The following is a 13148-nucleotide window of genomic DNA, read 5'->3' on the forward strand; positions in this document are numbered from 1 at the left end:
TCAGGCTGGATTTTTTTCCGAACCGGTTCGGAACCCAGATAATCGGATTCCAGTTACGAGTTCCGACCCAATACCTGTATAAAAAAAACCCAAATACACCCATCTGGGTACCCTGGACTTTTTTTTAAAAACAACCCCCAAGGTAAAAAATGATGCCATTTTTTAAACTGAGGGTTAAAACTCTTCAGCAGCCTAACACTTCATAATCTCTCTCTCTCTCTCTCTCTCTCTCTCTCTCTCTCGTGTCTAAACCCTAGCTCCCAGCCTCCTGCCGCTCATTCTCTCTTGCATTGAAAACCCTAGCTCCTCTCGTCAGCTTTCTTTTTTTTCGCCTCACTCTCTCTCTCGTCTAAACCCTTCCCTAGCTCCCATCGAAACCACCCTCCTTCTATCCATCTTCTTGTTCTGTTCCTCCTCCTCCTCACCTTTCTAGCTTTCTTCTTGTTCTTGTTCTCTTCCTATCGACTCTCACATGTTTGGTCGTCCGTCTCTTTATGATATCCTCGATGGGTGGCCTTCAAGAACCACCATGGCCATAGCAAGACGTGGCTTTGAGTTGTTCTTTGAAATAACTATGATTAATATGGAGGTATATATCTTCCTTTGTTTTTGTTTTTTTGTTCTAGATCCGCTCTTAGATCTGATCTCATAATTTGCATTTTTTTTTTCCTATTTACTTGTAGATCTTAGAATCCTTGATGTGTTTTGATATCTGGATCTACGATATTTGTGATATTTGCATATTCCGGTGTCTCCATAACCCATCAAATCACTAATGAAGGAGTTGAACAAATCAGCCACATACAACGTTATAATTCTAATCATAGTACGAAGTACAAGTACAAGTCTTCGACAGATAACACATGCAAACAAATCAAGAAGGCATAAGAAAATGAACTCGGACAGTTCAAAAACAGACACAGAGGAAAGCAAGAACACAATATAACATACACGTTTCTTTCAAAAATGGACGTGATAACGCTCATTAGAGACATTCGCGAATCGCAGCAGCAGCCTGCTCTTCTAACTTTCAGCACTTCGCCCGCTTCAGCCACTAACACATCAAACATCAATTTCCCCCATATTTTCTACAGATCCACCAACCTCTAGAATTTCTTCTAACCTCTCCAGTTTTGGACATTCCTTGACTTTAATTTTTTCCACAGATGGAAATATCTCCTTAATATACCTTGACATTGGCAACTCGATAGTAGTCAACTCCGGCAATCCCACCAGATGCAGTTTCTCTAAATTCCGCAGTTGATGCCCTTCTAAGTTTCTGTCAAACAGTGTTTCCAATCCATCACAGAATTTGATTTGTAGGATCTTAAGCTTGTCCGGAAGCTGGGAAGAGCGGAAAACATATTTAAGCTTTGGGCAACAATCTAGATATATTTCCACAAGATTTGTAAAGCCTTCAGTGCAGAGACTCTCCAATCTCGGGAGGTAAGATGCCCAAAGAATCTCTAGATTTCCCCTCATTCCGGCTTCTGCTGCTTCATCACAAAATATAGTCTTCACTTCTGTGCACCTCTCCAGCCAACAACCTTTCATTGCCTTCACAGTGCACACACCTAAATCTGACAAGCATTTGATGAATTTATTTCCAATCAAAGAAACATATTCAGCTTTCATGAGTGCATCCTCCACACCAGCAGGAAAACTATGAAATCCAAGCATTTCGAGATATTGGCCACCATCCTTGGGAGGAAAAGAAATAGTCTTGAAGTAAATTTTTCTGAAGAAGGGGTCAACTCTCTGCCAATAGATATCTCCAGATCTGTCTTGCTCTTTAAAAGAGAGAACTTTTATGGGAAATCCTTCAATGCATGTCGCACAATACTCAGGCTGTCTCTTCAACTCTTTAAAAATTAGGTCACCCCTAAACAACCTGCAAGTCCTGTTTTCACTGTGCTCAAAGATACCACATTCATCCGAGTTTAGATCCTCTGGTAAGGACTTTATTATGTCTTTCCATTCAATTTCTTGAATACCCTTGGGCAGATCAAGGTGCTTTAAAAGAGGCAATTTGGAGATCTCATAAGGAAATTCTTGGATTCCAGTCCCCCACAAATCAAGAACCCCCAAAAGATTCAATGATTCCAGATGCTGCAGCTGCTTTAAACTAGGATTATCTCTTAACTTCAGCTCCCGGAGGTTTACAAGATTGTCAACTGATGGCAGAGAACTAATGCCTGTCTTTGAAAGATCCAGAACCTTCAGCTTTGTAAAATTTCCACAATTTGGCTCTGGTTCTGAGAGAGAACAACCTCGAAGCAAAAGCTGAGTGAGGTTGGAGAGGTTCGCAAGGTTGGAAATGGGAGGAACCACAAGTTGTGTTCCTGATAGGTTCAGAACTTGAAGGTGATTCATATGCTTCAAGAATTCCGCTTCCGTCTCTTTCAAAGACTCCACTGAAGGTTCTTCAGAAGATTGGGATGAACAATCTTCTATTACTCTTAAACCAATGCAATCTGAAAGATCGAGCACCTCAAGTCTTTTAAGTCCTTCCATTTTTGGCAATTTTCTTAATGAGCAGCGACTCAGAAAGAGCTGACGGAGGGATCCCATTTTTTCGAAGGCATTATCTGGGATTTCAACCAACTTATTGGCATTAGAAAGATCAAGCAATTCAAGATTTGGAAGGTTCCCAAAATTGGAAGGTAAACCCGCGATTCCAGTATTTGATAAATTAAGGATTTTGAGGCTGTCCATGTTCTCTGAAAAGTTCTCTTTGAGTTCTTTAAACTCCTCAGAATTTGAAAGGTCAATACATCGGAGAGCGGATAAGGATGTAAGGATGGGAAGTCTAGTCAACTGAGAGTTGCACAAAATGAGTTGAGTGAGATATTTAAGGTCGCGAAGGATTGGCAATCGTTTAATCTGGGTATGGGAGAAGTCAATCAACTGAAGTTTCTGCAGTGGTGAGAAAATTTTGTCCTTAATTGTTTGCAAAGAGGAAGCACCAGAAAGATCCAGCACCTCAAGATTTTCAAGTGCTTTTAGTTTTGGCAGTTCTTTAAGAGAAGAGCACTCCCTAAGGATGAGCCAACGCAGTTTAGACAGGTTAGAAAGAGAGGGTAGTGATTCGATGGGAACTGCTCGCAAGCTAAGACTTTGAAGATTAGTCATTTGCTCGAAAACAACACATGGAATTTCTTTCAAGAAGCTAGCACCAGATATCTCCAGAACTGTCAATGATTTTAGGTTTTGGATCTGATCAATTTCCTGCAACTGATCACAACCTCGGAGTACCAGCATCTGAAGCTTGTCCATTTCAGGCAGTGACAAAGGCAATGACTTGAACCTGGGATTCAAAATGGCAAGATGGTGGAGTCCCTTCATTGGCTGGAAGAATGTACGGGGGTCTTGCCTACAGAGCCAACTTCCATCAATGAGAAGAGTAGAAACCTTATTCTGTCTTCCAGAACTGGATGGTGTCTTTATCATCTCTTTTGCGGGAGTAATTATCCCAAAACCTTGCCCAATGCCATTCCCAAGCACTCTAGCCAATCCCAGAAGTGATGTCTGTTCATATCCAACACAGCGACAATCACATACCATAAGTGCCAATTTTTCAATGATAACAAGACCATCTTCTTGCATTTTCAGCAAGCCCAGATCTACAAGCTTCATCATAACACGATGCCCCTCTGTATATGCCTCCTCAACATGATTAACAGAAACAAAATACCCTTCTAATATCCAGCTCAAGATCAATTCACTGTGATGAATTGAACCATGTTTGTTAAAGAATTCCCAACTATGCCAATAGCAGTTGACCAAAGCCATATTTTTTGCATCTTTTCCAGGGGGCAAGGACATATCACTACCATGCAACATGTCAATCCCATATCGCACTAGTCGCCTTATGCATTGATCTACTTCCGTGTATGCTTCTACTTCCGTGAGTGCTTCTTGTAGAGGACTTTTCTTCAAATCCCCCAAACCATGTGCTCCGGACTGCTTTAAGGCTGCTGCTACCAGTTTGATTATGGCAGCTGGTAGACCCCCGCAGTTTTGGGCAATATTCTCAATCCTTGCTTTAAAATCTTCCGAGTTGGAAACTGATGCAAATAATTTCCCTGACTCACCCTCAGACAATTTAATCTCGAATACTTCCACCCCTTCATCCATCTCTCCCTCTCCCTCCAATGAGGTTTTGATCTCTTCCCTTATCTCTGTCTCCTCCTTTTGCTCGGATGAAACCTCATTCTCAGTATCTTTTGCCATCCCCTTGCTGCTCAATCTGTCTGTTCTAGTGATTATAACTTTTAATGAACTTTCTGGTTCCCTAGGCAGCAGGGCTTTTAACTTTGACAAAACTATCACTTCATCCTTCTTGCTGCGAACATCATCCAGAATAGTGAGAAGAAATACCTTGGAATTGAGCTTTGCAGAACGCATTTCATTAAGCTTTGTGTTCTGCATTTCATTAAGCTTTGCGTACTGCATTGCACGCTTTTCAGAACTCATTTGAGTAAGCTTTGCTTGTATCTGCATTTTCACATTCTCCTTCTCTGGTCTTGTCTCATCAGTTCTGGCATCATCTTCATACTCCTCAGTACTGGAACGCACAGACAGCTGACAGGCAATATTTCCATAAAAGGAACTGTCGTCATATTTATTCATAGATATCCAAAGAGTACCATAACACAACTCCTTGTTGATATCATCTCTGATCTGCCTAGCCATCTCTGTTTTCCCTACCCCTGGACCACCAACAAGAACAATGGTTGTCACTTCTTTGTCAAGCAGGTCTAGTATTTTTTGCTTTTGTTGCTGTCCGTCCATAGTCCTTGAGGCCATATCTGACGCAACTATAATGAAAATATATATCATAATAATTCCCAGGAAACAGAGAGGACAAGAAAGACAATCCATTTTCTGACATTATATGTAAAACTAAAAGGTGGGGCAGGGGTAGAGAGAGAGCTGATTTCTTATGGAATAAAAGATTAACAAAAAGGATTGGCCCAAGTAGTGAAGGTCTTGGTCTTAGGATATCACTCCCTTCAAAGTCCAAGGTTCAACAACTGATGGGTACAAACAATCCTTTGGAGGCCACACCCCTTGGTGAAAAGCCAGCAATTTAACCAGTTCTGTGTAGGGAAACTTATGAGGGTGCGGTGCACGGTACCAGGGCTTACTCTGTAGGGGTAGGTCTGAAGGGCCCTGCCTTGGAGAGGTTCCCAAAAAATAAAATAAAATAAAATAAAATAAAAAAATAAAACACCTATGCCAAAGGCAAATATTGATATCATGAGCCACTAAATTTTCTGTAAGAATGCTTCATCATTTTATCATCAAAACCAACATAATAGCATTAACTCAACCATTATTTCTTCATTTGATGACCTTTATGTTAGCTACATAATTTTCCAGATAAAAGAAAAGCAATTAATATGTTTGCTTTCAAATTTATACAAGACATGCGTTTATATACATGCAGGCGTCCAAGTGTAGCAAAAGCAAGGCAATCATGCAAAATCTTACAGGTTTATTAGACATATGATCAAGTATTCTGGATAATATGATTTACCTGAGATGGCTAGGCAGAGATATCAAGTGCACAGGCCCTAGGTTTATTAGACATGATTTACTTATCAAAAAAAAAAAATAGACATATGATCAAGAATCCTTATCATTTTGTTTTGTTTTTATTTTTTCAAGGTACGTGATCATTCTATTCTACCAGGTAGAAAGCATTCCAATATCTCTAATTCCCTTGTTCTATAACCACAGGTATACTGCTTTATTGACAAGAATATAAGTGATGAAGAAAAATAAAATTGCTCCATACTCAAATAAGCTAAAAAAATCATAGTAGACCATATCTGAACAAATGATGAGAAACCTAGAAAATGAGAAGGTTCAAAGTCATATGGTCAAACCATTGGGCTGACTACTGGCCAACCACAAGTAGACATAACGCCATAAGTAATAGAATATCAATATATACCCTTTTTCAATGTATATATACCTCCACTTTAGGCCTATATTACAAATTTAAGTTGAGAAAGAAAAATAATATGAATGGAATTAATTTTGGATGTTCTAATTAATAAATGCAGTGTTTTGCTTTCTATTTCTGGAGCTGCAGGCCTTCCATGTTTTAGGCCTGGACTTCAATACCAATGTCCTCTACCTTAAAATGCATTGGATTCAATACCTTTAAGATGTAGTCTTCTAGCTAAATGGGTACTTGTTTCATTTTGGAAAAGTCGTAATTATTCTGTCTAACTGATTGAAAATCTATTTTAATTATTTGGGTAAAATAACTCCTAGGGGTTGGCTCAAGTGGTAAAGGCCTTGGGCTTTGGGGTATGCTCCCCCTAGGTCTAAGGCTCAAATCCCCTTGGGGAACTTTCCCCTTGAATTACCCGAAGTGCACTTGCAGGAAACTCCTTGCCGAGGGCGTGTGCCACTCCAGGATTAGTTGAGACGCTGTTCTTGGACACCCGGTGCCAATCAAAAAAAATTATTTGGTTAAACTACATGCAATGGTTAGATAGTTTTGCCTGTTAGTTATTGGCATGTGAGTTATTGACCCTTCATGTCTAGTAACCATATTTTGCTTCTAAAGTTAGAAATTTGGGGAAGGAAATTGTATAGGGAATATTCAGTACATAACATATATATATATTTTTTTTTATAAGCTATTCGGTACATAATATTGAGGAACTAGGGGAAAACTTCTGTGGTGATTTGAATATCTTCATTTGAGGCTGAGCATCTGTAACTTTTTTTGGATTCTTCAAATGGTGAAAAAGTTAAATTTATTTTTTTTACGTAAAAAAAATAACAATTCAAATATATCAATGAAAAAATAAGAGCTTGTGAACTTTAGTCGAGGCCATGACCCTTAACAATTTATTCAAGCACTGAGTTGATAACTCAATCAATTTGACCAGTTAATCCATGAGTTGTTACACGCTGGTTTATAAGTGCGTTTCTAGCTTTTTATGTGGACATGTAATTGAACATCACCTCTTTTTTATTTTTCCAACATCCACTAATTAAATTACAATAACAAACTTGATCTTCTCTATTTATCGGATCTCCAACTGAGATTATAGGCCTAACATGTGCGGTCGGCTCCCTCACATAATTAAGTTTCCTATTTCTCTTCAAGAGTTCAAAACCACCAAGGCTTTTGATAACTTGATAACAAGAAATACCCAAGAAAAGGGCTTTTGGACAATAAAAGAAATATAGACTTACTTATATAAAAAATAAATAAATAATTTAAAAAAAAAAAGAGTAATATAGACTTTCCATATCTTTCTAACAGATAAAAGTTCATTTCCAACAGAGCCAACAAAAAAGAGGAACAGAAAATCCCAGCAAGACTGGATCAGAAAAAAATGAAAAACCATTTTTATTCTTAAAACACGATCTGAAATCCAAAAGCTATCTTCATTTCCTACAAAACTGGTCCTCTGAGAGAGAGAGAGAGAGAGAGAGTTAGCATCTACAACCAAACACAGTTCTTAGTTAGTAAATCTCAATTAATTCTACATTATCTGATTCCAAGAACCAACACACAATGATTTAAGAAAACCAATCCAAACATCCCATAGAATACAGAATCAAAGCCCACAAAAAATAACTACGCTGATACGGCGGGGTATACAATTCAATCAAGCAGAGGAACAACGACGAGCAAGAGGTAGAAAGAGGATAAATCGTACCTTTCGGCTCAATCTTAAAGCGAAGCGGCTGCGAACATTCAAGAATGAAGCAGGGTTTTGCAACTGGCAAGCACTCTCACCAGTCACATGCAAATAGACTAGTCATTCTCAAGTCTTGGTCAACTCTATGCCTTTATCTTTTGTGTGCAGTCTCGTGCGTACAGCCGCTTTTTTGGAGGAGGCTTTGCGCGTGATTACTCGGAAAGAATATTTTATGGCCGAAACAAAAATACGAGCGGTCCCACTCTGCCGCTTAGGTCTGATTTGTATTTGTAAGTTATTTTAATTCATTTTAACTCATCTTAATTTATCTTATTATTATTTATTATAATTTATTAACTTTAACTCATAAATTTCATTACTATTCACAATTCATCTCACTACTATTCGTAATTCATCTCAACTCATCTTCAAATCTAAACGATATCTTAGTCTTAGGTTATATTTATATGTTAAATTGATTTGAGTTAAAATAATAAAATATTATTTTTTAATATTATTATTATTTTAAAATTTAAAATTATTAAATTATTTATTATATTTTATATTAAAATTTAAAAAAATTATAACGATGAGTTGAGATAAATTTAGCTAAATTGATATAGATGTATTTTAAACAAATTAGTTAAATTTTAGCTAAATTTTGATTTTGCCTAACTCACTACTAATGCTTTGATACATCTTTTTATCACCGTCCCATTACACCACTTCCGTTTAAAATCGTTAAAAATAAGAAAATGATAGTATGACTATCAATATGCCTATCAAATGTATTAACTTATATTTTTTATTTTTTTATTTGTTTAACAGTTAAAAAAGTTATTATTAGTAATTTTTTTCTTAATAATTAATGATGTTTAAAAACTTATTAAGCAAAAATAAAAAATAAAAATTTATTTGTACTGATGCACTATTTGGTGGATATATTTGGTAGTCGTCTTAGTATTATCCTTAAAAATATTAAAACCTTAAAACTCTTAAAAAAATCTTAATTGTGAATTATTTTTAAGATAATTTCTTAAAAAAATCTTAATTGTGAATTATTTTTAAGATAATTTCTACGAATTTTGTTGATTAGGTTCTGTTTTTATTTGATGGGGGAAAAAGGAGGAAAATTATGGAGTTAATTGTTGTTTCGGCGTGGCCCAACTCAATCGTATGTGTTTCATTGGTGGAAAAAAATGGGATGGACACGTAAGTCGTACATGTCGAATTTTTCTTTGCGGTTTTGTTTGGCCTCCAAGTTAGCACGTGAAAAAGTAGGCAAGTGATAGGATCCCGCTCCAGTTCTCTCTTTTTTTTAATTTTTTATTTAATAATTAAGAAAATATTATTTAATAATATTATAATTTTTTTAAATATTTAAAAGTGTTAAAAAATGATATTAAAAAAAAAACTTGAGTTTTTTTCATATCATTTTTAGCACATTTAAATATTTAAAAAAATTCACAATATTATTAAACAATACTATTTTAATCACTAAGTGAAAAAGAAAACTAAAAAAAATAGAATAGGAGCTCCAGCAAAATTCCTAGCATTACCCTAGTAAGTATGTAATTCTGTTTTGGGAAAATTACTTTGTTTTAAAAAAACTTTAGTGATTCATGTCATCTTTAATAAAGAGCAAGCCATACAAATTTGTAGTATTCTTTTGAGAAGAAGAGGGACAGGAGATAAAATAACCTGGGGATACATAAACAGTTCTTCTATATGTAACCGGCGTGGGTAACGATTGGGAAATCGGCTGATATATTATTATACACGTCAGTCGATATATTATTAAAAAAAAAATTGATATCCCACGACCGACTGGTTCTCTCTTTCCACAATTAGACCCACGAAGAAGAAGAAGACGACCAACTAGTTCTCTCTTCCCACAATCAAACCCACGAAGAAAGAAGAAGTTGCTGTCCCACGACCAGCTGGTTCTCTCTTCCCACAATCAGAAGAAGAAGAAGAAGAAAAGGAAGTTGTTGTCCCTCTCTCTTCCCAAATCTGGTTCCATTCTCTCGTGCTCTTCAAGCTTCTCTTCCCATTCCTCATTTTTCTTCCTCAACTTACAACACTTTTAAGGATAACTATCAAAAAAGGTAAAAATTCAACAAGGTCATCACTCAAGTCTTAAACTGCCTAACTGAATAGAAGACAACAAACTACTAGAATAATCTAATCAAACAAGTTGAATCCCATGTCCTCGTCCTCGCTTTCTTCCTTTGGCTCTTCCTTCTTCTTTCCTTCAACTGCAAAGGCGACGGCATGAGCGGCACCAGCAGTAGGAGCAGACAAAGCTACTGGAGCAGCACCGCCACCAGCAGCACCAGCATTCAGAACGAGGTCCTCAATGTTCCTCTTCTTTGCAAGCTTTGCAAAAAGGCTAGGCTAGTAAGACTCAACAGAGACGCCTGTTGCTTTTACCAAAGTCGTAATCTTCTCTGCGGTGATTGCGATCCCATCGTCGTGGAGAATCAAATAGACGTAAGTACAAGCAAGCTCACTGGAAGACATTGTAGCACCACTGAGATTCAATCACAACCTTTAGTCTATACAGAGGCGATTGTCTCCTTTTTCTTCTTCCTCCACTCTTTCCAACTACCCCTTAAATACCTGATGCTGCTGCTGAAATCCAAACACCACTGAAGTTGTTGCCCCGGCATGGTCAACGCCCTCTCCGGCATGGGTGGTGGTGGCCGAGTCGACCCCACCGTAGCTAACAACGCCAATACCGATCAAATACGAGCCTTCTAATTCGTTCCTCCTCCACGGACTCGAAGGCTTGTTCCTCGACCACGACACCATTCCTCCTTTGTTTGTGTCGGTGATTCCGCCTAAGAGTTGCTCGAACTTTGCTTCAGGTTTGATCTTGGATCTACGGAGTTGGGAAGACGAAGGGGGCTCTGTGATTTGGGGGGATACGAAGGAATTTCACTTGTTTTTTATTTTGGGCAGGGGGAATGAAAACGGTGCGTTTCCTTTTTTTTCCACGTGGGACGCGGTTACGCCGCGGTTCCTTCGCACGGTTGTGTCTAGCATTTTTCATACATAAAAGATAGGAAATTTTATATAAGAAGTGCATATCACTTAGGACAAAAAAAAAGGATAAAATAAAACAAGGGGAATCATCTAGAAAAGATGCACAGAAACATATTTGGAGGAGGAATATTCCTGGTGCAGTGACGCACTTCCTAATTTGGAAAGCATTAAGTTATATTCTTCCTATTAGACTAATATTATTTCGAAGGAAGATTTTAGATGATGCCATTTATCCAATCTGTTACAGGGAAGAGGAAACCGTCATCCATGTACTATAGTCCTGTCCTACGGCAAGTGATGTGTGGGCAGAGAAGTAAAGTTCGGTCCAAAAGCGGTCCAGCAGAGAAGAGGATTTCAATCATCTGTGGGAAAAGATGCATCATAGCTTCCAACAAGAAAAATTGGAGGAATTAGCCATCATCCTCAAAGGGATCCGGACTAGAAGAAATCAGGCTATATTTGAGGATATGTTTGACAGCCCCAGTAAAGTAACACAAGTTGCTTTAGGACATTTGGATGTTGAGGCAATTTGAAATGATCTTTGAATAGTAGTGCTTTCGGGTCACAGTGAGATGTATTTGAATGTATAAAATAGGTTGAGATATCATATGAAGTAGGTTGAGATGTGTTTAACTTTTTATGAAAAATTAAAAAAGTAATGGATTTCATCAATGATTAGTTTGAGATGAGTTGAGGTGATCTTAACATCTAAACATAACCTCAGGCCCTCAACCAACTTAAAAAGAGTATCAAGCAACACAATCTTTAAAAGCATGGCAACATAAAGGAGAAAGTTTGTGCAGAAGAGGAACCAAATGGAATCCACCAATGGAAGGCTTCACAAGGATTAATTTTGATGCTGCGCTGGACATTAAAAGTCAGAAAATGGGGATAGGGGCAATTGAAAGAGATAGTAAAGGAAAAATCTTGGAATCTCTTTGCACTTCAAAGATCTTTTTAGGGCAACCAATTCTTGCTTAATGTTGTGCATTATGGAGGGCAATGGAGCTGGGTAGAGAACTTGATCAGAACAATGTCATCTTTGAAGGAGACGCTCAAACCTTGATCAAAGCCTTAAAGGAAGGCAGCTATTGGAAGATATTAAGCAATTTTTTTAGCAAAGACCATGAAGGGGATAAAAATAGCAGGCCCAAATATATCAGACCCAACCCATCAAAGGGTCATCATCAGGAGGCAAGTGGGAAGATGAAGAGATGGGACAAGACAAAAGAGAAAAGCGCGATGTCGAGAAAAAGATAGAACTAATGAGAAAAAAGAGAATGCTGAGGAAGGGAAGCCAAACACGCAAGATGCTAAAGTTGTCATTCCTCAATAAAAGGGGATTCATAGAAAAATGGAGATAATCCTGAACCGGATGAAGAGATAATCCAAGGAGAACTCTAGAGATATTATCTTCTCCAAGTAAATGGGTCTTCGGCCTCTATTGTACAGAGAGAAATGAAAGACCATGAGAGAGTGTAAAATACTCATATTATAGTAGATTTTCCCTCCAAAAGACCAGTGTAGTTCTTGTGCCGAATCACGTAAATCTGTGTGTCTACACCTTTATTTATATTTTCAGTATTCTTTTTCTATTTCTTGTTATGGATGTACGTATGGGCATTGTATCGACACCCCGAACTACCACCATGGGCTTCATACCACTTTGTCCAAATCACCTCCGTGGCCTAAGGATGACTTTTTCCTTCGTTCTGACCTGTTGTACGATTTTTTACTTTAATAGTTGACACATTCTGTAAGATAGATTTATTTTCTATACTGGAAGTGGGAGAATGAGGATTCTCTGGCTTTTGAAATTATCTCCAAATAAGCAGATAAGATTCCACTCACTTTTTTGTCTGTCATTACTTTTAGGTTATTGCTTTGGATAACATTGTTACAAAAAAAAAAATGAGCGAGAGAACCTTTCCTTGCCCGTACAGGTAGTGCACTGTGACACATGCACTCAACGTTTCACGCCACAATGAAATTCTGGGCCCATGCAGTTAAGTGTTTTGTACACTTAAGTGTAGTGTGCATGTCGGACATGCACCGCTGTGCACGAGGCAAGGGCTGAACTCGTTACACAGCATGACACTGTGTACGTAAGTGCATTGTGCACGTATAACTTACACGCACTCTACATGGCATGCACAATGCCATGCATAGTGCCACGATGGGCGCACTCCCACTATTCACCCTGGACACTCGTGAAGGCGAGTGCTACCTGCCTCCCATCATGAGCGACTCCATCTATCTTTGGCCCCTCCTCTGGGCGACCTAACAGAGCCGACAAAGGTCGTCCCCTAGGTCACATCGTACTGCTTCCTCGGGTCAATAAAAATCTTTCACCCACCAGTAGTGTGCCCTTCGAGGGTGTTGGCGGCCACCACTTGGATCACAGGCGCTTTATGTTGCCATTGA

General features: G+C 38.2%; 1 protein-coding gene and 1 pseudogene across 2 annotated transcripts; both read right to left on the reverse strand.

Annotated features, from left to right (window-relative positions):
• Nucleotides 1-784: 784 nt before the first annotated feature.
• Nucleotides 785-7856, reverse strand: LOC121234123 (putative disease resistance protein At4g19050). Of its 2 annotated transcripts, none has more exons than XM_041129944.1 (2): nucleotides 7695-7856; nucleotides 785-4811 (listed from the first exon to the last, which is right to left on the reverse strand). In XM_041129944.1, exon 2 carries the CDS (start codon nucleotides 4807-4809, stop codon nucleotides 1063-1065), a length of 3747 nt encoding a protein of 1248 aa, XP_040985878.1. In that variant the 5' UTR covers nucleotides 4810-4811; nucleotides 7695-7856; the 3' UTR covers nucleotides 785-1062. The 2 variants fall into 2 exon arrangements, with proteins under 2 accessions (XP_040985878.1, XP_040985877.1); XM_041129943.1 differs by having other exon boundaries at nucleotides 785-4820.
• A 1890-nt stretch (nucleotides 7857-9746) lies between these two features.
• On the reverse strand, nucleotides 9747-10271 carry LOC121235082 (annotated as a pseudogene).
• Nucleotides 10272-13148: the final 2877 nt, after the last annotated feature.

Source organism: Juglans microcarpa x Juglans regia, chromosome 6D, assembly GCF_004785595.1.
Source record: "Juglans microcarpa x Juglans regia isolate MS1-56 chromosome 6D, Jm3101_v1.0, whole genome shotgun sequence".
NCBI lineage: Eukaryota > Viridiplantae > Streptophyta > Magnoliopsida > Fagales > Juglandaceae > Juglans > Juglans microcarpa x Juglans regia.